We start from the raw sequence: 23382 nt of genomic DNA on the forward strand, positions 1-23382 counted from the left end.
GAGAGTGAGAGAGAGAGAGAGAGACACACATTGTGAGTGTTTCTTGACAATGAAAACCTTGCAGGCACAATGATATTGGTGTTTTGAGTGGTTGCCAGGGTGTTGTTATGCAGTTTCTAAGGTGTTATGGGTTTTTCGAACATTGCTATGAAGGGTGTTTTGACCCTGGGTGGTTGCCAGAATGTTGTTATTCAATTGCTAAAGTGTTCTAACTGTATGGTTTTCAACATGTTGCTAGGTGGTTGCTAGGGTGTTTTGGATTGTTGCCAGAGTGTTTCTATTTGGTTTGTAAGGCATTCTGATTGGCTTAATACGTTGCTATGCAGTTATTATGGTGTTTTGGGTGATAGGGTGTTTTGGGTGGTTGCCAGGGTGTTGCTATATGATAGCCAAGGCATACTGAGTGGTTTTTGACATGTTGCTCTAGGGTTAAAGTTCCTAGCGTGTTTTGGGCAGTTACCAGGGTGTTGATAGCCCAACCCTAAGTCTACAAGACATTCTGGTCTATAAAAATTATTCTGGTCCCTCTTTCCTTGTACAGTGTGAGTGTAAAAAACACTGCAAGATTAATTACTTTTATTGTTTTACTTTAGTGGTTTGTTTAAAAAAATAGTATTAATAATAATAATAATAATGATTGCCTTAACAAACACCACTAATAAAGATAAAGATAGAAGAACTGTGAGTTGGATTAGAAATCTTTTTTTTTTTAAAAAACAGGAAGAAAACCTTTGGATTCTAAGGTGTAATCAGAGAAGAACAGCGGGACAAAACTGAAGATCTCACCATTTTCCCGGCCGTCACGAGCACTTTCTCCACTTGGCACACTGTCAGAATCTGAGGTTTGCTTCTCTGCAGAACACCACTACAGGGACAACAGCACAGCCAGATCAAACTAAATACGCCAAATTTGTAAATATACACACCCATAACTATTAGATGACTAATGCTGTATAATAGGATATGGAGATTATTGAAAATAATCCTAATTAAACCCTGAATTGGTCTAGATTCAGGGTGGTGTTGTGGCCAGACAGCTACAGCAGCAGAGTTCAGACAGGAAACACACTCCCAGTACAGTCTAACTCTCACAACCGACTGCTAAATTCAGATAAAATGTGTTTCCTGACATACAATCACACATCATAACATTCCCATTTATTCTGCCTCTCACAACAGGTCCCTTAAACTCAGCACATTATTTACAGCTGCTCTGACAGAATTGACCACCCTCAGCTTGACGCCTTTTAATTTAAGCAGATGGAGAGCGAGCCCAGAACATTTAAATGCTGTCAGTCTGTTTACACACACAGACAGCACAGCACTCACAGCAGCACTGGGGATGTAATTACACACAATGATAGAGGACAGAGACAAATCCATTTAGAGTTATATGCACTACCATTCAAAAGTTGGAGGTCGGTACAAATCTTTTTAATGTTGGCTGCATTTTTTTATAAAGCTGCATTGATTTGATCAAGCATACAATTCAAATAGTAGTATTGTAAAATATTATTATAATTTCAAATAAATGTTTTCTATGGAAATATATTTAAAATGTAATTTATTCCTGTGATGGTAAAGCTGAATTTACAGCAGCCATTGCTCCAGTCTTCAGTGTCACATGATGCTTAGAAAAAGTACTTAAAACCATTAATAAAATGTAACATGTACCATGGCAATACTGTGTTTTTAAAATACGTTTTGTAAGGAAATGTCGAGAGGTATTCATCTTACGTGTTGTAGGTGGGATTATTTTAAGAAAATCACAGAAATACCACTTTATACAGAATGAGCGTATCCCCAAAAGTTCCACCAATTCATCATTGGCACACTTTATGTGTCAGTAATGAAGAAGAGGTGCACAGGAGTCATGAATAAGACAAATGTGTGCTGGGATCTCACCTTATCCAGTTCAATCTTCCTAGGAATCATGGGAGATGATGGGCTGTCCAACCCATTCCCCTGGCCTGTAACGTCACGCACCACCTGCAACCACACAAAGATACACACACATAAGCGTTTCCTACGCGTGTAAACATAGTCCATCACACGGGGGTCCCTTTTACAAAAGCTATTTTCCTCTTGTGCAATATTGTTTCTGGCAGCTGATACATTCATTGTGTGTATGCATAATGGATGGATACTCAATCGTGCAAGAAAGCGAGGGACTGTGTTTACTTGGAGCCATTTCTCGGCCTGCTCCTTGCTCTGCACGGCCAACACCAGCGCCTCTCCACCGGGAAGGGAGAATCGGAGCTCGTGTTTCTTCCTCCGTCCGTCTTTGGGCACGTAGATGACAGTGCACAGGCTGAGTGGTATATCCGTGTAGGGCGACTGGTCTTTAGAGCTTTTATAACACTATAAAACAAGATTCAGGGGTTTGCATGTATCACTCATGATAGCATCAGGAAAAATCAAGGCTCATTTTGATCTCTCAGGGCTTTTTCCAGCTCACCTGGAGTCTGTTTTCACGAATGACAGTGAGCTGTTTCGCCCACTGGCCAAACCGTTTTTTCCTTAGTAGGAAGGCACAGATATGGCAGTCTCTCACCGGGGCCATGGAGTTCTCCTCTGAGGGCCACTGGTGAGTCAAACGCTGGCCTTTCTCTTCCTCTTCCTCGTCATATGACTCATAAGAACTGCTTAAGGCATCCGAGTCATTATCTGCGGGAGGAGTAATGTCATACTAATGCTAATAATAAGAAATGACACCACTATTTATAGCATCAGGGTTCCCCCGCTTACAGGAGTTCTTGCGTCGTCCGTTCACTTGTGTTGTTGGGTAATTGTTCTCAGCATCTTCGTAATATCCATCTTCAATGGAATTAGGAGGGCTGGAGCTGCCTGTAGATGTAAAAGAAATGTATAGGTATAGGCAGTATAGGCTGTGTGGAAAGAAATTGTACATGCTCTCCCTAATCTTTGGGAAACAATCATAATATCAGAAATTTTTTTTGACCTGTAGTGCAATAAAAAAATAGCAGCTGCCCTTTTAAAGTATTTTAAGATAAAGAAGACTCCAAAATCGTGCATGGCAACGCACTAATTAGCAATCCTCTGCAAAGTGAAATGTAGATGTGCGAGTCAACTCCCAACTCTTATCATCTTCTCGCTGAATTGCTTGAATACACTGCAGTCTGTTTTAGCATCATTATTAAATTGCCATTGCTTTATTAGCAGTGGGAAAAAAATTACATAGTTTTATTAGAAGTGTAAAAACTTTTAGAAAGAGTGTTTTCTTTTTAAAAATATCCAAAACTTGGATATTTCTATTCATTTAAATAGAAATTTAAATAGAAAAAGTGAACTTAACGTACAGAAGTGGGCAATCCCTCTCTTTGCTGACTGTATCTGTATCTAGCACCAGCACACATTTGCCAACAAAAATGTATTTGTGAAATTTGTGAATTTGCTGAGTTTAGATTAGAGTTTACCAAACTGAAACTTTGGAATGGAACAAAACGTGAAACTTCTTTACACAAGCTTGTGTTTCTGGTCTCCTACATTTAATTGGAAGTCAATTGAACACATTTGACCCTATTTACTTTCCTAATGCACATTCTTGGTTCATTGTACAACAATTGAATCAACAATTCATTGTACAATTCAAATTGCAAAATTATCTCTGAAATTTATAATCAAAATGTAATAATTTGCTCTGAAATTACTCCTTTTCCACTGATGTCACTTAGACTTTGCAGGTTCTTGGATAATGTTAATCAATAGCTATTTAAACACTGTTTTTGTAACTTCAAATTCAGTATAGCTCCATTCTGGAATGTAGCACCCACTTTTTACAATCCAATCATTTCATAATGGATAAAATAAAACTTTTTCTTGTTGAATATACTGTTTCATTCAGTCTATTGAGAACTACAGTACAATTAACTTTGACTTCAAATGGTTCACATATATAGTGACAAGATCTATCGTCAACACTCAGACTCTGGAAACAACAAAAAGTTGTAACTCAATCACTCTCCAAGTTATTTTATCTATAGGAATTTATATAGACCATGCCATGTTTCCAAACAATGGACATACAGCAACGAGACTCACTGCGGCTGGTAATATATTCTGGCATTTTTCCAGGGCTGAGTGGCACGGCCTCTTCATAGTAATCCTCTGGAGGTGGTGTGTTGGGCAGGGGGGGAGGCGAGCCCGTTGAGCTCTGGTCAAAAAAATGTGGCACACACAATGACTTACTCCATCTGTCTGCCCCATCACATTAATTCACACTTGACATCTGCTTTTCAGTGAATCCTCGCAATATCGCAAAGTTATGTGGCTCCATTCCACCACTCTACAATTTACTCCAATAACAAATGAGATGTGACCGCTGCATCCAATCAAAAGCCAAACCCACATGCCACATGGATGACGGTTGAGAAAAAGTCAGATACTGGCCATGCAGGACTATTGTGCTATGATAGCACATAAACACACACACACTGAAAAATCTGACTGCTGGAAGTGTGCTCTCTTAATAATAGGCTCTATGGGGAGCTCGGTGAAGGGCTGATGGTGACGTGACTTAAAGATAACGGCCTGGCCCTGAAAGTGCAATGCAGCTGGAAAGAGAAGAGCAGGTTTCACTGCAGAACGATTAATCTTCCTGCCGTATCTCATCGCGGCAGAGCACAGCCCTCATTACACAATGACATCAGGGTTAATGATGTACTATATATTAGCGATAGGTCTAAGGAGCAGAGCATTGTGGGTAATCCTCTGAGGGAAGATTTCTTACTGGCTTGGAGACAGTGTGGTCGGTGTGGTTTGTCTCTGGCTCTTTCTTTTTATCCTCCATTTCAACTTTCAGGTCCCCAAGGTCACAATCTGTAGAAATGTCCAAACACATTTATAAGCATAATACTATGGACTCAACAATGTTGAGAGATGTAAATCTCATAAATACTCCCCACTTACCGAATGTATCAAAAAGAGATTCGACAAAGCTGGTTCCGTTTCTGTACACCGAGGTGTTCATGTACATATAGTCTTTTCCAGCGACTGCAAAGAACGAGTATGAGAAAAGAGAAAACATATGTATGTAGGACAACTGCCAAAAGCTTTTTTAGTCTCATTTATGAGAGAAACAAGGTTGATGTTTATCCCTCTGGTCTTGTCACTTTCTGGTCCTAAGGATTTCTTCTTTGACTAAACTGTCTCAAGCTTATTTTTATTGGTTCTCTTTCAAACTGATGTTTTCTGAGTTATTCTGCAATGTCTATGCAGTTCCCTGCTGGACAAAAAACAGGTCATAGCTTAATGTGATCAATCTGATGAGACCACAGAGACTAAAAGGCTTATCCAAGGTGGTCTACCAGATCAAACTAAGCTAATCAAAATGGTCTACAATAGGGATGACTTTTCCTGCATAAATCCTAAACTCAGCAAAAAGGTGGCTTTCTAACAACATGATTGTACATCAGTGGCCTTCAAGGTCAACCGGCTGGTGGTTCAACCACAAAACCCAGCTTGGACCAGATAATAGCCATTAGAAAAACTGATTTTATATATACCTGAGGGCTGAAGTTGTCTGAGAAGGTTTTTTACAGCCGTTTTCTTCTCTTCTGTAGCACAGCTCAGGGTCTCATGGTCCAACAGCTTCAACAGCATATTCAACTCTGTCACCAAAAGCTCCATTGCTAAAGGTCAAAGCTCAGGGTTAGAGGTCGATAAAGACTAGACAATACAATTTTCAGTGTTTGTCATAATAATATATTAATTAGACCAACCATCAACACCTCAGCATGAGCAAGCAAATGAAAACAAGTGTCAGTTGCAGTGGCTTTTGGTCAATGACAGGACACACATTTTGTTCAATTTTTTTAATACATTAAAAATACAATCCACAAATATAGTGACTTGACTACACATCTTTCAAAATAATCATGTTTTTATTTATAAATCCATTTAGATATTTTTTTGGGGTGGGGGGAAATGTCATCTAGAGTGTCTCAAACCCTAGATACATTTATTGATTTTTTCTTAAATATGGTATAAACCTTTTAAAACCATATGTAAACCTAATAACTTTGCAACCCTAATCTGAGATTTTCAACAACAACAACAACAACAACAACAACAACAACAAAATAAATAAAAAATAACTCATACATATGGACACTTTGTCATTGACCCTTTTCAAGAGAGGGAATAGTAGGCTTGAGATCAACTCTGGTTATAATCAATCACCCATCTCTGACTCTCAAAAGCTGGGATGACTGAATCAAATAGGATCTAGATGCACGGCTCTTTGTAACATTATATTCCACAGAGTATCTTCAGTATGGACACACTTGTCAGCGGACAATATGAGTTATGGGCAGGAGGGATGATGACAGGTCAGCAGGATTATAAATTGGAACAGGTTTGGAGCTCAAAACTTCACGCTGGGACTCTCAAGCTCTCATCCAGGTCTCTGTGGGATGGAAACCTCCCTGCTGGTGAAACCAAAAACCCCAGTGTAGAATTAAAGACGTACCCTCTGATCTGTGGCGAGCTTCCCATCCTACCTAGCAATCTCACAGAGAGCATCAGAGGAGGGTCCAAACCCAATAAATGCATTCATAGCCTGACATCTAAACTTCCCTAAGACAAGTTAAGACAGTGGGTTAACCTCTGGTCTCTTACGTCTAGATTATGCAGAGGAAAGGGTTCAATGACTTAGTCTGTGTGTGGAGCTTTAATCTGAAGGAGGCGGGCTGACATCCCAAGGATATCTCACCAGATATTGCCGCCCACAAACTGAAGTTCAAACAGTGTTACACACCAGCTAAACCACATTTTCTCTCCCAAAACCATTACTAATGAACCGCTACTAATGCCCAGTCTATGACTTTGAGCTAATGCACAGTCAGCAAATTAGTAAAAACATGCAACCAAAAACCTGGACTGCAAGTATGTTTTGAAGAATGAAAAAGCAAAGCATGAAACAATATAAAACAGATTGTCAGCGACCCAAGGCAGTGTGTGCCCGGGCAGGAGGTTTGCTGATGTGGAAGGATTTTTTTGTCCAAGGAAAGTAATCAAGCCATGTGAACACTTCCTTCCCCAGTGGACATGAGCTCATGAGCAACACTGGGACCACATTGGTCACGAGCAGAAGGCTGGAGAGAGAGGGAGTATGAACAGGGCTGATCATCCATGTCCATCACACAGCTGGACAATTTGGCTTGGACAGAGGGTCAGCTGAGCCAAAGTATCCACCTCAGGGCCTGTGGGCTTAGTACTGATATTAACAGGTGTGGTGGGTCAAGACTCTACTTCATCTGTCAGATACTCCATGAGTAATAAATACTAAAATATGGAATTCTTTCAAAAGCAGAGAGTGAAAATGCTGAAGTGACAAAAAAGATAACAAAAGACATGATTCCTGCTGCAGACCAGCTAACTTGAATTGCTATTAATATTTTATACGCTCTTGTTCAAATGTCTTTAATACGGTATGGTATACTCTGGTCTTCAGTGTTACGTGATCCTTCAGAAATCATTCTAATATGCTGATTTGGTGCTCAAGAAACATTTCTTATTATTGTCAATGTTGAAAATGGTTGTGCTGCTTAAAGTGTTTGTAGAAACCAATTTTCTTCAGGATTTTTTGATGAAGAGAAATTTCATAAAAAGCATTTATTTAAAATAGAAATGTAAATGTAAAAGTCTTGTTTACTGTAACTTTTGTTCAATCTGCTGAATGAAGGCATTCATTTCTTATTCCCTATTAAGGCGATTGGTTTTTCAGTTTTATATCTGTACATTTCTGCACATTCGGCTACACTCTAGTTCGGAATTGAAGTTGGTCCAAACTGTATAAGATATCATGACATAAACAAGCTTAGGAGTTCTCAAGTATAGAAAAATGTGCGATGGTATAGTTAGAGAAGATACTGGAGTATTTCAGCCTCATGGCTGTAATCTCTCTCTTTTTTCTCTGTGCTTCATAAACGGCCACCACCCTCTTTCACATCCCCCTGAGAAACGTTAATGAATGATGTACTTCTAGTCAGATTGTGCTGTGGTCCAGAAAACGTCAAAACGCTTCAGGATCACATCTCTCCATGGGGAAGGTGAGGAGTTTAAAAGCCACAAAGAAACACAAATACTCTAATTCACACAAACACATTCTTACACCCACAAGCATAGAAATTACTCATCCGAAATTTGGGTCAGCATACTGCTGCTTTGACAAGAGTGTTTTTTCTTCTTATTTGATTCACCACAGTTGCAGAACCTTTGTTATTGACTAATGTACTGCAAAACATCTCACTTCCTTTCATCATGTCCCTAGCTGCCTTACAGGCACTCCCACCGGTGTGTAAGTCTGAGTGTTTCGCTATTCAGACTTGTTGACACAAGGCCCCTGCGATCACAAAAAGCCTGAGTTTAACTTTGCGTGTTGGCCTCACCATGACCTTCTCCAGGAGACACAGTTGGGTAGCAACTAAAGTGGCACAATGCTTGCAAGTGTCCCAGATAAGCTACACTTGTGCCCACTTGGCAAATTATTTGAAGAATGAGTGTTAAAATCAGCCGTGTGAAGTAACATAAGCAGCTCAGTTTGAAGAGCAGGGCAAGAATAAGCATTAAGATAGTATGGGCCAGATTCACTAACAGCTTGTGCCAGCACAAGCACTCTTTTGGCATTATTAATTAAACTACTGTCGGGATTTACTAAAGACACACGGTGAAAAAATAGCACTTGAAAGGTGTGGACAGGGTTATTATAGGAGCTAACCTTTTAGTCGCAAAATGTATGGGAGGAGAGTATTTAAATGAATCACGCAAGGTGATTAACTAAGGTTTGCGCTTGTCAATTTACTGGTATTTGGGCTATTATTTGACACCCAAAAAAAGCTGCTCTTGCTAGATTACGTTGGTCATTATAGAAATGATCCGGCTGGGTCTGTGTTCTTTAAATTTGCAACTTGTCAGTAGATCAACTTTCCACTCCCATCTGCGATTTCTTGGAATTACGCTTTCACGCTAATTTGCCCTGTTTAGTAAATATGGCCTTAAATGTGTTTTTGTGAAGTAAAGTAACAGGAAAGGTAACCAGGCTGATGATCTATTTTTTTAATAGTAACAACAAATGAAGCAACACAAATAGGAATATGTTTCATTAAACCAAATAAACACTTGTTAACAGGTATAATTGTATGGTTTAGGCAGGTGGATGCTAGTTAGTGCAAGCTGATCTACCTGATGGAACAATATATAAAAATGTTCACCAGCTATAGTGAAGCCTGACTAGCATGATCTTTGGGTAGTATTTTACAACAGAGTTCAATTTGTTAACATTAAAAAAATCAATGTTCATTTCAACATTTTTTAATCATTTTAACATTCAGCACTTATTGTGTTTGGTGTATTTCCTATAAAGAACACAAGAGTCAGGTGAAGCTACAAATAAGATTTGGAAATCTTAATGAGGGCAGTTAGGACCATCTTAAACCAACATGAGCGCAGCGGAGCATACATGATTCCTACAGAGATACACTCTTACATGAGATCAAACATATTTGCGCTTCTCTTTATCTTGAGCTGCACCTGTGGAGGGTCATTTCCAAAGCCAAGCAAAACACAGGGCTACGTGCCCAATCCCCTCCAGAGAGCAGCACATGTGGTCCTCTCTGATAATACCACATCAAAACAGTGTAGTGAGAACACAGAAATCCACACCGGCGCTCAAGTCCTCCAGGTTCTCCTGATGGCATGGGTGTATGATGCTTTCTTTTGGATCAGCCCTTTGCAAGATGTTTTCATCTCTGTCTGTGAGATCTCGCAGGCAAATCAGAGTTGATACTCTATTATTCTTTCTCGCTCACTTGAAAGTACTTTACTGACAGTCGTATTGTTTCAACATATTCTCTAAAAGCCATGTTGAGGAATGTGAAGTTGGCGTTGAAAGCTATGTTTTTAGAGGACAACGGGGCGGTTTCCCAGAACTGCACCAGTGCTTTAGCACTCAGCACCTCACACATTGCTGCAAAGCGAGGAAACATTCCTCACCTCATTAAAAGTGCAGCCAAAGCACTTTAAGATGCCTACCAGAGATACTCTATTGTGAAAACCACAGCACTCCTCGACAAAGCTCTAAACACCTTGGTGAAATCTTATTTTACAAGCGTATTTTGCTTAGACAACAAATACAACACATGTTAAAACTTGTACGGATAATTTTATGAGTGTGATGCTACTAGATTTAGTCGTAAAGCAATATACAAACTCAACAACTAAAATGCCTAATAAAGCTACAACTGCTGATGGATTTATTATGCTAAATTCAAGTTGGAATAACTACATTTAACTCAAACTAATCAATACGTTTCACTTTAGCTTGTATGGAAATCGTGAAAGCTATTCAATGATACAATTATCTAGTTCCCAAGGAAATAAAAGACAAACAGGCGAGTGATAAAACACCTACCAGAAACAGCTGCTGAGGAGGAGACAGCCAGGCCCACCATCTCCTTTCCAGAGACAGCTAGATGTAGAGAGTCATACAGTTGTTACTGAACAAGTCACAGCAATCCAGAGTGGTGGAATCATCTGATGAACTGACTAATTCAAGGTGCATTTCCTTCTCATTTATCACGTTCTTTTGTGTGTCCAGATTAAAAGTGACTGAGGGATAGCAGGGGAATTTATCCTCCCTTTCTGGTCTGTTGGTGTGTGTGTGTGCGTGTCTGGGGGTGGGGTGCTTACTGATGACTGTGTGTGTGAAGGGGAGGCACCAAGTCCTGATCTAATCCGGTGGGGTTCTATAGCACCTGGGACAGGCCTTGAGTAAATACACACATCCATCCCCCACAGGGGAGAGTATGGAGATCAACAGTTTGTATTGCCATACGAGCATCTATGGCTATTTTCATGGCAAGACTGATGTATTTTAAAAGAAACAAATAGTGGGAACATATATTAGTATTAAAAAAACATTTAAAAAATGTTGTTAAATGTATCAAAAGGTAATGCATTTATATACCATTTTAAATTCCTTTTCTTATTTACATATTCATTAACATTTTTACAATAAAAAAATGCTTTTAAGGATGAGATGACATAATAATTTTAAATGAATTGATTATTTTATTTTTAAACCCATTAAACTGGGATAGACAAAAGTATTATAACATCTAAAACCTGCATTTAGATCCTTAAGAGATGCTCACTGATTTGTATCTGTTGATCTGCTCTGTCTACCTGCAGTCTTTTCTAAGGGTGTATCTACTCCCTATGTTACAGTGCCCCTAGAGACTGTGTAGTTACACACAAAGGAGTCATTCTGCCGGTGTGCTCAAGTGAAGAGATGGGAGTCTAGTTCTCTTCATTGTGTTCACCCATCCAGAGAGGAGTCGGGTGCTGACATGCACAGACACACTTCAGCACGTTCACAGTGACGTTACTCAAAGCCACAGGCAAACCTAAGACCACTCGGCAGGATCTGACATGCTGAATAGCTCAAAAACCCACTCACGCACACGTGTGCGCCTTTTTCAAAAAACACACACACAGATAAGCAGGTCGTATCAGCAGTTCTATCTCCTCGCCGATGAAAGCGGACACTTTTCTGTCCATTTCCCAGTTGACGGTTCCTGAGGGCATGTTACGTCTTGCGAGACAGATGAGATGCTGAAGGTTTGTGTAGTTAAACTTTGCAGGCCTGTTGCTAGACAGCCTCGAGACAAGAGAAGCCATTCATCTGTGCTTTAAGTTATCAGATGATACATTCAAACCACAAGTATTATACTTAAGTGTGTTCATTATAATAGCTCTATTGATTCAGCCGTCTATGCTAATGATCCTTCTCAGCATTTAAATGTTTGCAAAGGCAAGTATCTATACTACTATGACCTTGTTTACGCGTGGTGTTAAGTAATCAGTGCTAAATAAAGGTATAGACGTGCGTCAAAATGTATCAATCTGATGACTGAAACCACATAAAGATTGAGACAAACGCATCACATTTTATTTATATATAAATAAAACTGTCTATTGTTCACTGCTCTGAAACTCCAATTTCTTCAATATAACTGATATCAAAAAGCAGTGACAGATCAAGAAATTCAGTTAATACAGATACTGCACCAAAATAACTGAGAAATTAGCTTGAAATATCACACTTTTTGCTTTGATTACAATTCATATACACTACTGTTCAAAAGTTTGGGGTCAGTTTTTTGTTAATTATTACTTCTACTGAGCAAATATAGATTAAGTATTTAAATTGAAATAAAATGTATATGATTGCAACCAGCAAATCAGCATATTACAATGATTTCTGAAGGATCATGTGACACTGAAGACTGGAGAAATGATGCTGAAAATGCAGCTTTACCATCACATGAATAAATTGGATTTTAAAATATATTAAGATAGAAAACAGACTTTTAAAAAAAAAAACTAAAAATACAAAAAAATACCCTCAGAACGGCCTCATACATGTAATTTTTTTTTTACAATTATTAAACAAAATTTAAATGTTGATGCAGAACTTGTCACTCACTTTTTGTGAGTGAAACACCTTAGCAACTTCATAGCAACACCCTGGCAACCAGAGGTGTAAAGTCCAGGTTCAGAAAGTAAAAGTCCTCCTCAGTATTTTGTTCCAATCACCTGGATTTGCTAATTAGCACAGTTCTTCAGCCAGGAGATGGAACTAATTAGTGAAATCAGCTGGCTGAGTTTATGGGTGGAATAAACATATGGCAGGACTTTTACTTTCTGACCCCTGGACTTTACACCTCTGCTGGCAACCATCCAAGACACCTTATCATCATTGTGGCAACTTTTTTCACAGGTAGGCATAGGCAACCTTCCCATTTGATGCAAAGTCTTTAGCAGAGTCTTATGTGGGTTCATTATGCAGTCTATATCACAAAGACCTCTAGTTTCTCAGGTAGTCAACATGTCCCTTTTCACTTTCAAAGAGCTGAATGAATGCCAGAGTAGATCATATCATTGCTAACACCCAGTGACAAGGTCTGACTGAACTCTGCAGACGGCTGTCTGGCTGAGAAACAAGAGACAATAATACAGTGACGAAGCACTCTGACCTTTGACCTTTTCAAAGACACACATGGAGCCCTTACTGTCACACTGAAAACACAAATCTGGTTGTAAATACATCCGCCAATACATACAGTACATGCAATACAAAAAAACAAAAAAAACTGCAACAGCTACAATTCTTCCTTAATAAATAACATACGTTGGAGGGCATTACGAGAAGGCCCCTCATTCCCTCTCGAATATAGCTTGTAAGATGACACAAAGGCAAAACGCTCCCAAAGTCAATAGCAGGGGAGGCGCTTCCAACACAAACCACCCAGCTGTTATCAAATATGGATACCTGTGGTGTAACAGATGTTTGCGCTGTTTCCGGATGTTTTATTTCCCCCACCGATCTGATGTGCCACATTGTGATCAAAAATGGACTCAGTGGAGATATGTACTGTGATGTCTCAAATCTAAATCATCAAATCTATCAATTCTTGTTCAGAATATAAGAATTCAAAACAGTAGACAGATTGTCACTGGAATATGAAGTAGGCCCTACATCATGAAAATCGCTGTGACTCATAAAGGTGAAGGAAGGAACAATCTTATCTCGATCTAACTGAATTGATGCTAACATCAGGGTGCCTGGATGGAGTGACAACTCAGCGATCCTTTCCTAACCACATTCAGCAATGAAAATCTCCCTCAGAATTCCAGGCATTCTCAGATCATCAGTGTCCAAAACTCCACGGGGGAAGGGAGCAAGTTCGTGCACACATATACTGATGATGTCACACTAGAATTCCCACAATGAGAGATAACAAACACAAAACCTCATTTGTTTGGACACCTTGGAATATTGATGTTTGCATGAGACGCCTCTGGTCTGATGGGACGCCGTGGTTGGAAGTACATATTTGGGTGCATGCCACAAATGACAGAGCCTGTTAACAACAGTTACAGTGCTTGTCAAATGTTACAGTCTCACACACACACACACACACACACACACACACACACACACACACACACACACACACACACACACACACACACACACACACACACACACACACACACACACACACACACACACACACACACACACACACACACACACACACACACACACACTCACACACACACTCACACACACACACTCACACACACTCACACTTCTCTCAAATTCAGACAAAAGAAAACAAATCATAAAAAAACAAATCCTAAGATTCAGAAGCGTGTGGCAGGGGCTTACTGATAAAAGGATTGTTGTTGTTTTTTCCAATAAGACCACAGTATTTTGCTCATCACTATTTACATTCATTGTCCAACTTCCTATCCAGGTTGGTTTGTTATTTTCCCCCTAACATTTCTTAGAATCTGTCATTCTGTCTTAAATTCCACATCTCTCTCAAATGTCTTTCCAAACCTGTATGACTTTCTTTATTCTGTGGAACACAAAAGAAGATATTTACAGAATGTGCAAGTCGCTCTTTTCCATGCAATTACAATAAATGGGGACTGAAGCTTCAAAGCTCACTATATTCCAACTTTTCTGAAGCTTAGCTTTGTGTGACAAACAGACTGAAATTAAAGGCAAAATTAATGGGCTGCAAACCGCCGTGACAGGGTCATTGAAGCCGTGATGAAACAAAAGCAGCAGCAGATCTTTTCTTCCATATTGTGACAAGCATTTAAAAAAAAAAAAAAAAAAAATAGGACGGGGACTTGGTTCTAATCATTGGTTGTTGACTGGATGGAGGCAAGTCTGAATAAAAGCTTGCAGTCGATTGGAGGGGTGGGATTTAAGTGGACTAAATGATTGGAGAAGTCTGGCATACTTCACCATAGAGAAGTTTGTTGTTTCACCGGAAGATCGAGTTACAACATTTTTATTAAAAAAATTATTAGGACAAAACAGTTTTTTTTTTAATTAAGGGATATACATGGATGAATCGTTCACCATAACATCCATAACACAAGAAAAAACGGTGAAATTTCATTTTATGCCAATGAGTTCAACTTGATCGGTTTAATTCATGAACAAATCACTCAGACTGTTTTTGTAAACCAGATCAAATGACTAATTGAAAAGATCTGACTTCAAAAATGATTTGTGAATGTATCAGTCATCATTATTTCTTTCATGAACAGTCCATTGTCCCCAAAATAGGAAGTCCCGCCCTAAACCCAGTCCATCGGTTAAGCAAGAACTTTACATGTCAGACTGCTCAAACAAACAGATTCACATAGTTTACACTCTGGGAAATCAACCGATGAGTTTTACTTCTAGTTGTCTCTTTACATTACGCTTGACAGGAGGAAGCAAGTTAACATAAAAAAGGGCAAACATAATTCACCTGAAAATTTAATTTCTGTCATCATTTACTCGCCCTCATGTCATTCCAAACCTGTATGACTTTAGTTCTTCTGCAGAACACAAACAAAGAAAATATTTTAAAGAATGTTGGTGACGTATGAAAAAAATTAAATAAAAATAAAATATTCTTCTTTCATGTTCCACAGAAGAAGAAAAAAAGTCAAACAGGTTGGAATGATATGAGAGTGAGGAAATGATGACAGAATTTACATTTTTGGGTGAACTATCCCTTTGACTGTCCATATCTGAAACTATATCCACAATAAAGAACTAAATAACAAATCCTATCCACTTATCACTGCACCTTAAACCACACACACACACACACACACACACACACACAAGTAGCAGGTGAACATGTGGAACAGCTTAGCCTATAATTCGCTCTGAGATCTGACTCATATACTGTATTACAGCCTGTGCACATTTGTGTGGAAAAAGGGAAATTACATGTCACTCCTGCTGCTTTATGATAGATGAGAACATGCTTTAGGTTATCATAAAATGAAGCAGCGCACACACAGTCATAAAGCTGACATCCAATTGAAGGCAAATCAGCATCCTCTTACTCACAATCTCTTGTTTCCAAAGCTCTCAGCATCCCCTTAATGTACTTTTCTAGCTAGAAAACTCAAAAATGAACTCTTCTGTTTTGTTTATAGACCAGCTGTCAAAATGCAATTATTGTATATCATATACAGAAACATTAACGCCAGACCCCCCTGGCCGGTTCACACTAAAGCACGTATATGGATAAATAGCTTCAAGAAAAACAATCTTGCACGATTCAGAGCCTTCAAAACACATTGAGGACACCAAGTAAAATAAATACAGAGAGGCAAAACACGAGAGCCCATCTTTAATGTTGCAGTGCTTTGTAGGGGGGGGGCGCTGTGGTTAATGACCCCTGCTCCAGTGATGGGGTTTGGCTGCTGCTTGAAGGAAGCAGGGGGGAGTTGGCCATTAGGCCGGGGCCTCCCTCAGGTCACAGTGCTTCTTCTATCTACACACAGCGGCAGAGTTATGGATCCTGAAACTCCCACTCACCTGTTTAAGCATTAACTAGCTTTGAAAGCAAGATTTTGGCTCTGTGGGGAGCAGGAAGCTTTTATGTTAACACTCCCCTTCGCTCCTCTTTGTAAACCCCTTTGCCTGGGGTTCCTCAGTGCCAGGCCTCTGTTTATGTATGTTTTGTACTGTGTAAGCATGAGAGGTACACGTAACGCCATATTTCATGGAAAATAGGATGTGTAGGGCCTACCTACAACCCTTGTTTTATTGTAGCAAAAGTGTTTGATATTAGGGATGTGACAGTGAGGAAATTTTCCCACCGGTTAATCGATGTGTGACAACACCGTTTCCCTCTTTTCCACCTCTCTTTTAAATCACTTTGGAATGCTAGTGCGGCCATGCGCATTTTACTTGATTTACTCGAATTAGCAGCAATTTGCAGGCGGCAATTCCTTGAATGGTGGGTTCATCCCTTTGCAGGTTCCCTATTAGCATTGGGTTTAAATCCAAAATATTGCCTAATAGGCATTTTTACATTTCACTTTAAAACAAATCTTTCACCATCGTCTTGTCAGTCAGCTCGCCTCACTCTCGTCACGTGATAAATAAAATCGGACTCCTGCTGCTGATCTGTGCTGCGAGTCCTGCGACTCTCGTTTGGCTCACGCTGAATTTTATTTTATAGTCTATTATTTTATAGTTTAAGTCTATTATAGATTTTGCAACGATACAAGTAAAACAAGTTTTTAGCGAGAATTATGTAAAATGAATTACCATAGATTACCCTATAATTTATGGTAATAAAATATTATATTTATTTAACAAGACAGTACATGTAATTCTGCGGTAAAATGTTATATAAAAGTATGAGGATGTAAAAAATCCATAAATGAGGTGGAAAAAAGTAATTAAAATTAGGTAATTAAAATTATATTTTACTTGAAAAGAGAATTTTTAGAATTTTACCTTATAACGACAGTATACTAGGGTAGAAAAGGAGATGTAAAGCTGAATTATGACCTGTTGATGCAAAAATCCTTGACTAACATGACTACTGGACTTCAGAGGGGGAAAAGTTCAACAAAACTGTCACAATTAGCCCCTTTAAAATTGTGCTCTCTGATTCTGCACTGCAGGAGTGAATGCAGTAGAGACTGATATCAAATCACTCAGAGTCACCACTATCTACTATCTGGTTTGAGAGTAAGCGGGGCCTGAAACAGGAGCAGATGAGGTGTCTGTAGGACCATGATGGAAAAGAGGAGCCAAGATAATAATCCTGAAGTCTCAGCATCTGTTTCCACACGAAGACCTATAGGCACTCTTACACTTTCGCCAACAAAGTAGCAGCAACTCCTGAGGTTTGAAATCTGGTCACAATTGTGGTCAGAGTGTCTAATCTCTTTTTCTGTGCCTCTGTTTAATATCAGCTAGAGAAAAGAAGCAGAGGGAAATCCCCCAACAGCCCATCTGAGGTCATCTGAGCCATGGAGACCTGGCACAAACAGTGAGTGGAAGCAGCAATGAGTTAGACAGGTGGTGGAACTCTCACCAGTACAGTAAAGCACACTGTCCCTAGAGACACAGGGTGAGCTGAAGGAGTCAGGAGTGGTTTAGGATGTGGAAATGAGAGCCGCTGACTTTAATACAGCCAGGTCGTGAAGGTCAGCACTCGGACACCAAACCCTCACCATATGGCACGAAGAGGGTGAGTCAGCCCATCTCCAGTACAAAGAATGCCTTCAGTCCTGCCAGCCTAATTCATATTGCTTATCGCCCAAAAGCCCCCATGATTTCACTCTGCAGCTATGCCTTATTTCAGCCCTCATTTTTTTTTTTTTTCACAGTAAAAAGATGTAGTGTTTCGCTGACACTATTAAGACTGTGCAGGCCTCGGCGCTATTGTGACCACTGAAAGACTGGCTGCTTTGTCTAGGAATCTTCATGGAGGAGATATTAATTGGAGTGTGTGTGGGGGGTGGGGGGAAATATCAGAGAAAAAGAGAAGACTTCCAAGAGTTAGGGCAAAACTCTGACCTCTCACCTCTCCCTATCTGTCAACAGGGAGACACAGAGCTGAGAAGCTTGGGTGGGGCACTGATACCATTGCTCTGCTACAAAACCTAGTAAGCTGCAAAGGCAGCATTTTAATATATATATTAAAATGCTGCCTTTGCAGCTTACTAGGTATTATTCAATGCACATTCCTGTTGTAACTCCTGTTCAAAAGTATGATGGTAATCTAAAATGTAAGAATAAGAAATAAGGACAACTAATAAAATAAAAACTGTAATTTACAGTACTGTTCAAAAGTTTGGGGTCTGTAAGATTTATTTTTGTTTAAAGAAATTATTATTTTGTGCAACAAGGACATATTACATTGATCAAGTAAAGGCATTTACATTGTAAAACTTTTTTTTTTTCATTTATCAGTTTCCACAAAAATATTAATCAGCACAAACAACTCTATTAAATTAAATTACGTGGCAACTCTCCATGCGCTTTACATAAGGGGTGCTATTTGTGTAGGTTGTTGCCTATGTAGACTGTTCATAAGTCACTTATGAAAAGGTTATCGCAATGTAGGCATTAGACAGGAAGGCAGCTCACTTAGTTTTGGAATAGCAAATCCATAAAAAAGCGATACATTTACTGTAACACAGTCAGCAAGATTTAGCTTCAGATCCACAAGCTACAAATCAGGTTTTGTAGGTTGCTACTGTGTTACTCTGCTTGATTAACAGTCATTTTCTCTGAACCATGTAGATAAATCAAGCTTGTCACGCCAACACCATCTGCACCTGTATGAAGATGTGCATGGTTAACAAATCTGGGCAGATAACTTAAAGTGCATGTCCAACTTCCACAGTATATTGAGTGCACGCACATTGCCAGATGAGACCATTGCATGTGGTGTGCAGAAAGTTTCCTAGTGCTGTCAAAAGGTGTCACTGTGGCAACCTCAGAACTTTACAAGTTCGCAATGGAAATCAGTGAGCGCAACCTGCACTGATTACCTGGGGACTTGTTAAAAACCTTAAATACGGACACAGAACTTGTTAAACGCTTCCTTTATGATGCATGAGAGTCTGGTGGGTGTGCATTGTCTAGTCCATTTCAGTCCATTCCAGGGTTGAGATGTCATTGGCAAGAAGGCAGATGATGCTCATAGAGATTGAATGGGTGGTCCGAGACGTAACACGGTCAAAGCAAACAAAGATGTTTCTAAGCCAAGTCAACTCTGTAATCACAAAAGCATGCATGCTGTGCATTTCCCCTAGTCAGGGCTCAGGTTGAAGTCGACGGCTGACAGGCGATCACATTATTGCACTAAATCCTGCTTACCCATATCCATGTATTTATACAAAAGTGGAATTCCCGTAAGCTGGAGGGAACAGGTTGCTTTGTACCGACTTGCAACCGTGACTTACAACAATCAAGGCCAGACCAGGCTTGCAGATTCTGCACGAACAAGAAAACACTGTTGCTATTCATTTTGCTGATCTCAAGAACTCGGTAGTGCAAATTCATGTTTCATTATAAGATTTACAAGACAAATGATCTTTGTTCTTGACACTCCTAAGCTCTTCCACATGCTCACAGTCTGAAGGAAACAATAATCATGATTCAGTGCAGCGTCTTACATGAAGAGACAATCCCAAATACTCAACGAGTCAATGGGGAGAGGTAGAGTCCCCTTCACGCCTACCTGATTCTCTGGCTTAGAACATCTTATTCTCTGTTTACGCACAGTCTACTCTCAGAACCATCCAAAGTCTAATAATTCACATTAGAGCGAATGACTTAACCAGTTAAAAATGCCCCCAATCTAATAATTGAACTAAACTGACTAAAATGTGAAAAAGTCACAGAAACATCTTTTCAAACTCAAAACTTGACAATAAAAGTGGCCTAAAAGGAATAGTTCACCCTCAAGTCATTCCAGACCTGTATAACTTTCTTTATTCTGCTTTATTCTTCTGCGATATTTTGAAGAATGTTTTGACTGTTTCTGTTCATTGAAAGTCAGTAGGGACCAAAACAATACTGGACCCCCATTGTATAGACAAAAAAACAATCTTCTTTTATGTTCCACAGAAGAAAGCAAGTCAATACAGATCTGAATCGACATGAGAGTGAATAAATGAGGACAGAATTATAATTTTACTGGGTGAACAATCCATTTAAAACCAAATTAATATGTCCAAATGAACATTATAACTAACTGAAACAACAACAACATGAAAATCTGCACATTCCCGCACACCGAGGAGACATTCAGCAACAACATGGGTTAAAAATAGTGACAGAAACATTCTTGCGCTGAAGGGGATGTCTGCTGGATGCACTTTTTTCCTTTCCTCCATCCCTTGGGTTTGTGTAAACACTCACATTCTGATAGATCAGGAATATGGCAGGGAATAAGGAAGAACTTCGATGTATCTTGTAAACAGTAACAGTAACCGATGGTACGGCCTTCGCCTTCTGCAAACAGATGAGGCAAGTGGTTCAGAAATACACCTGTGGATACCTAACCTAACAGGGTGGAAAAAAGCAATACTGCTGGTTTAGGAGATGGACTCAATATCTCAAGAGAAAGTGGAAGAGAAGAGAGTTGCCATACGTTGTGTAAATGCAAACTGAGGTGCTCTGCTCTGTAATTACTAGCATGTGTTTACCTGGTAGTTGTCCCTGTTTTCAAGTGCGGAAAGTTGTGCGTTTTATGATCCTATACACAATCCCAGATGGCTAAGGAATTGTGTCATGAGTTAAGAGAGTTTTTCCCTTCATGGGGAGGTGAATGTGCATATTGAGAATGTAAATCAAAGACAGTGGCATGCTCAGATAAATGCGTTTGCTCTTAGCGTCACATTCAGTAGTGTTAATTCTTCTACTTCTCAAAAAATAACTAATGATATCTTTCGCAATTGTGTTTTACCTTTTTTGGATTCATTAACTTTGGGTTTAGACAAGGCTGTGATTTGAACATGAGACCAACTAATCTTTCCTTTTATCTTTGATATGTTATGTAAACTCAATCTTAGGTGGATGACTGAGGTTTAACTTTACTGGGAGCAGCATTGGGGGGTGGAACTGTACAAAAACATGTACAGCAATCTGTGTCTCCAGACCACTGCCTGACCAGACACAGCCGGTTTGTTCTGAGAGAGCCAGCAGGATTCATCTCATTGTGTCAGTGAAAGGGAAATATATATACACACAACAGCCAACACCACAAGCAAAAAGCACAGCTCTTATTCTTGCACCATGCCAAAACAGCAACTTTTAAAACAGTAGGACTTTCAGGAGATCAAGAGAAGTACTACCGCCTCACCATAGGGGTCCTGTTAGAACACAGCTCCTTATAAAGAGACTTCACTTATTATAAACAAAGAAGCACAAGAGTAAAGATCTGAGAGCCCTGGTCCAAGAGAAATTGAAAACTAAACCTTGCTACAAGCCTCTGAATCACTATGCCACCCACTGAAGGCTTATGTTCCAGGTGTATAGTTTCTCCTGAACTTTTGAAGTTGAGGGTTTGTATGATATAGATCAACATTAAGTTGAAAACAGTAGATTCTTGTGGAACATAAATGATGAGAAACATTACATGAGAGATACAGCAGCTGCTCAAAGCCAGGGTTTGATGATGTAGGCTAGGGGTTTTCAATCTTAGATGCCATGGACCCCCAAATATTATTATCTTGATGCGATTTTTTCAGAATTTTTTTTCTACTCTCTACAGCCTATTACTGTGCTGTACTGTAAATGTATTATCCTATTTATTTAATTTATTCAAATGATTTATTTATTTTAATCAATGTTCTATTTTATTCAATTTATTTACATTTTTACACTGTTTTTCTTTAGACTTTTTCACGGACCCCCAGCACTCCCTTGCGGCCCCCTGCACCCAGTTTGAAAACCCCAGATGTAGTAGGCTAACAGCAGATCTCTCTAAGTAAAAGATAAGGCACTGAAGGGGAGCTGATGGGAGTAGTAAAGGGAACTTAACGAATCGTTTATTTTGTACAATTCGTTTTCAAAAACAGATTCACCCATTCCTTTATACCAAGAAGTATACATCATTACGTGTCATTACATATTCCATATCACAACATGTAGTAATATTTGCTGATTATTAAAAACATAGCCTATATTCAACCCAACTCTAAAAATATCAATCAAGTAGGATGCTAGTCATTTTTTCTTTCGACTCGTTTTCGGCTATTAAAATAGCCTCACTTATTTTTCGCACTATAAGTAAAATTCTCGGTTCACTAAAAATACTTTTATTTTTAGATCCCCGACTATCATGAATTGTACATATCCGAATGAAGGGGTAGCCTATGTTAATCAGTAAGTGAGTGAATTACTGACTCGACAACTGCTCTGAGCGATTCAGTTCTCGCCCAGTTCAATTCGCCTTTAGTGTTGATTCATAAAAAAGATCCGACTCAAAAGAACGATTCGTTCACGAGTCAAACACCGCTAACATGGAAACAGGGACGCGGTTTATGCAGTGCACCTTCAATAACAAATGTTAAACAATGTTATGTTATATTTGCGCTCTCAGAACATTGATAAATGGTATGTGTGCAACAACAGGGGCAGTCGCGTCCATGCATGAGATGACAAAGTAGAAGTAAATCTAATACAAATAGTTTAAACTATCTAGCGTCAATGGGTTGGGTTTAGGTAAACAAACTATTTATTTTTAACAGTAATTTTACTCACGTTTGCTGTTTATTTCCATATCAGAAGAATCAAACAGAACCCCTTGACGTGTTGGAAACGCACATTTCAGTCCGTGCACCCATCGATGTTATGAAGGCTACTTAAGTGACACACTCACTAACTGCATTGAAAAGATTCTCAATGAAGTTACAGAGAACAACTTCCCTCCATTATCCTGCTGGGTCCTAGTGCTGCCTCAGACCGGGTTTGATGACAGACAGACTGCCCACTTTACTACTGATTCCAGTGTC

At 39.3% G+C, this 23382-nt stretch overlaps 1 protein-coding gene across 8 annotated transcripts in view; it reads right to left on the minus strand.

The window, feature by feature from the left end:
* Positions 1-23274, minus strand: part of afap1l1a (actin filament associated protein 1-like 1a) — a 29937-nt gene extending 6663 nt beyond the window's left edge. For 2 of the 8 annotated variants that reach the window (XM_079892833.1, XM_079892834.1), the window contains exons 1-10: positions 23132-23274; positions 5526-5651; positions 4930-5013; positions 4751-4839; positions 4063-4174; positions 2749-2847; positions 2459-2667; positions 2182-2361; positions 1906-1989; positions 787-865 (exon numbers count right to left, since the gene is read on the minus strand). In XM_079892833.1, coding sequence (XP_079748959.1) covers positions 787-865; positions 1906-1989; positions 2182-2361; positions 2459-2667; positions 2749-2847; positions 4063-4174; positions 4751-4839; positions 4930-5013; positions 5526-5651; positions 23132-23150 — 1081 coding nt within the window. In that variant the 5' untranslated portion in view covers positions 23151-23274. Of the gene's footprint in view, positions 1-786; positions 866-1905; positions 1990-2181; positions 2362-2458; positions 2668-2748; positions 2848-4047; positions 4175-4750; positions 4840-4929; positions 5014-5525; positions 5652-10432; positions 10688-23131 lie in introns of those variants that run through there. The other 6 variants (XM_079892831.1, XM_079892830.1, XM_079892829.1 and 3 more) reach the window with 5 other exon arrangements.
* Between the last annotated feature and the right edge of the window lie 108 nt (positions 23275-23382).

This window comes from Squalius cephalus (genome assembly GCF_949319135.1).
Source record: "Squalius cephalus genome assembly, chromosome: 14".
NCBI classification, from domain to species: Eukaryota; Metazoa; Chordata; class Actinopteri; order Cypriniformes; family Leuciscidae; genus Squalius; species Squalius cephalus.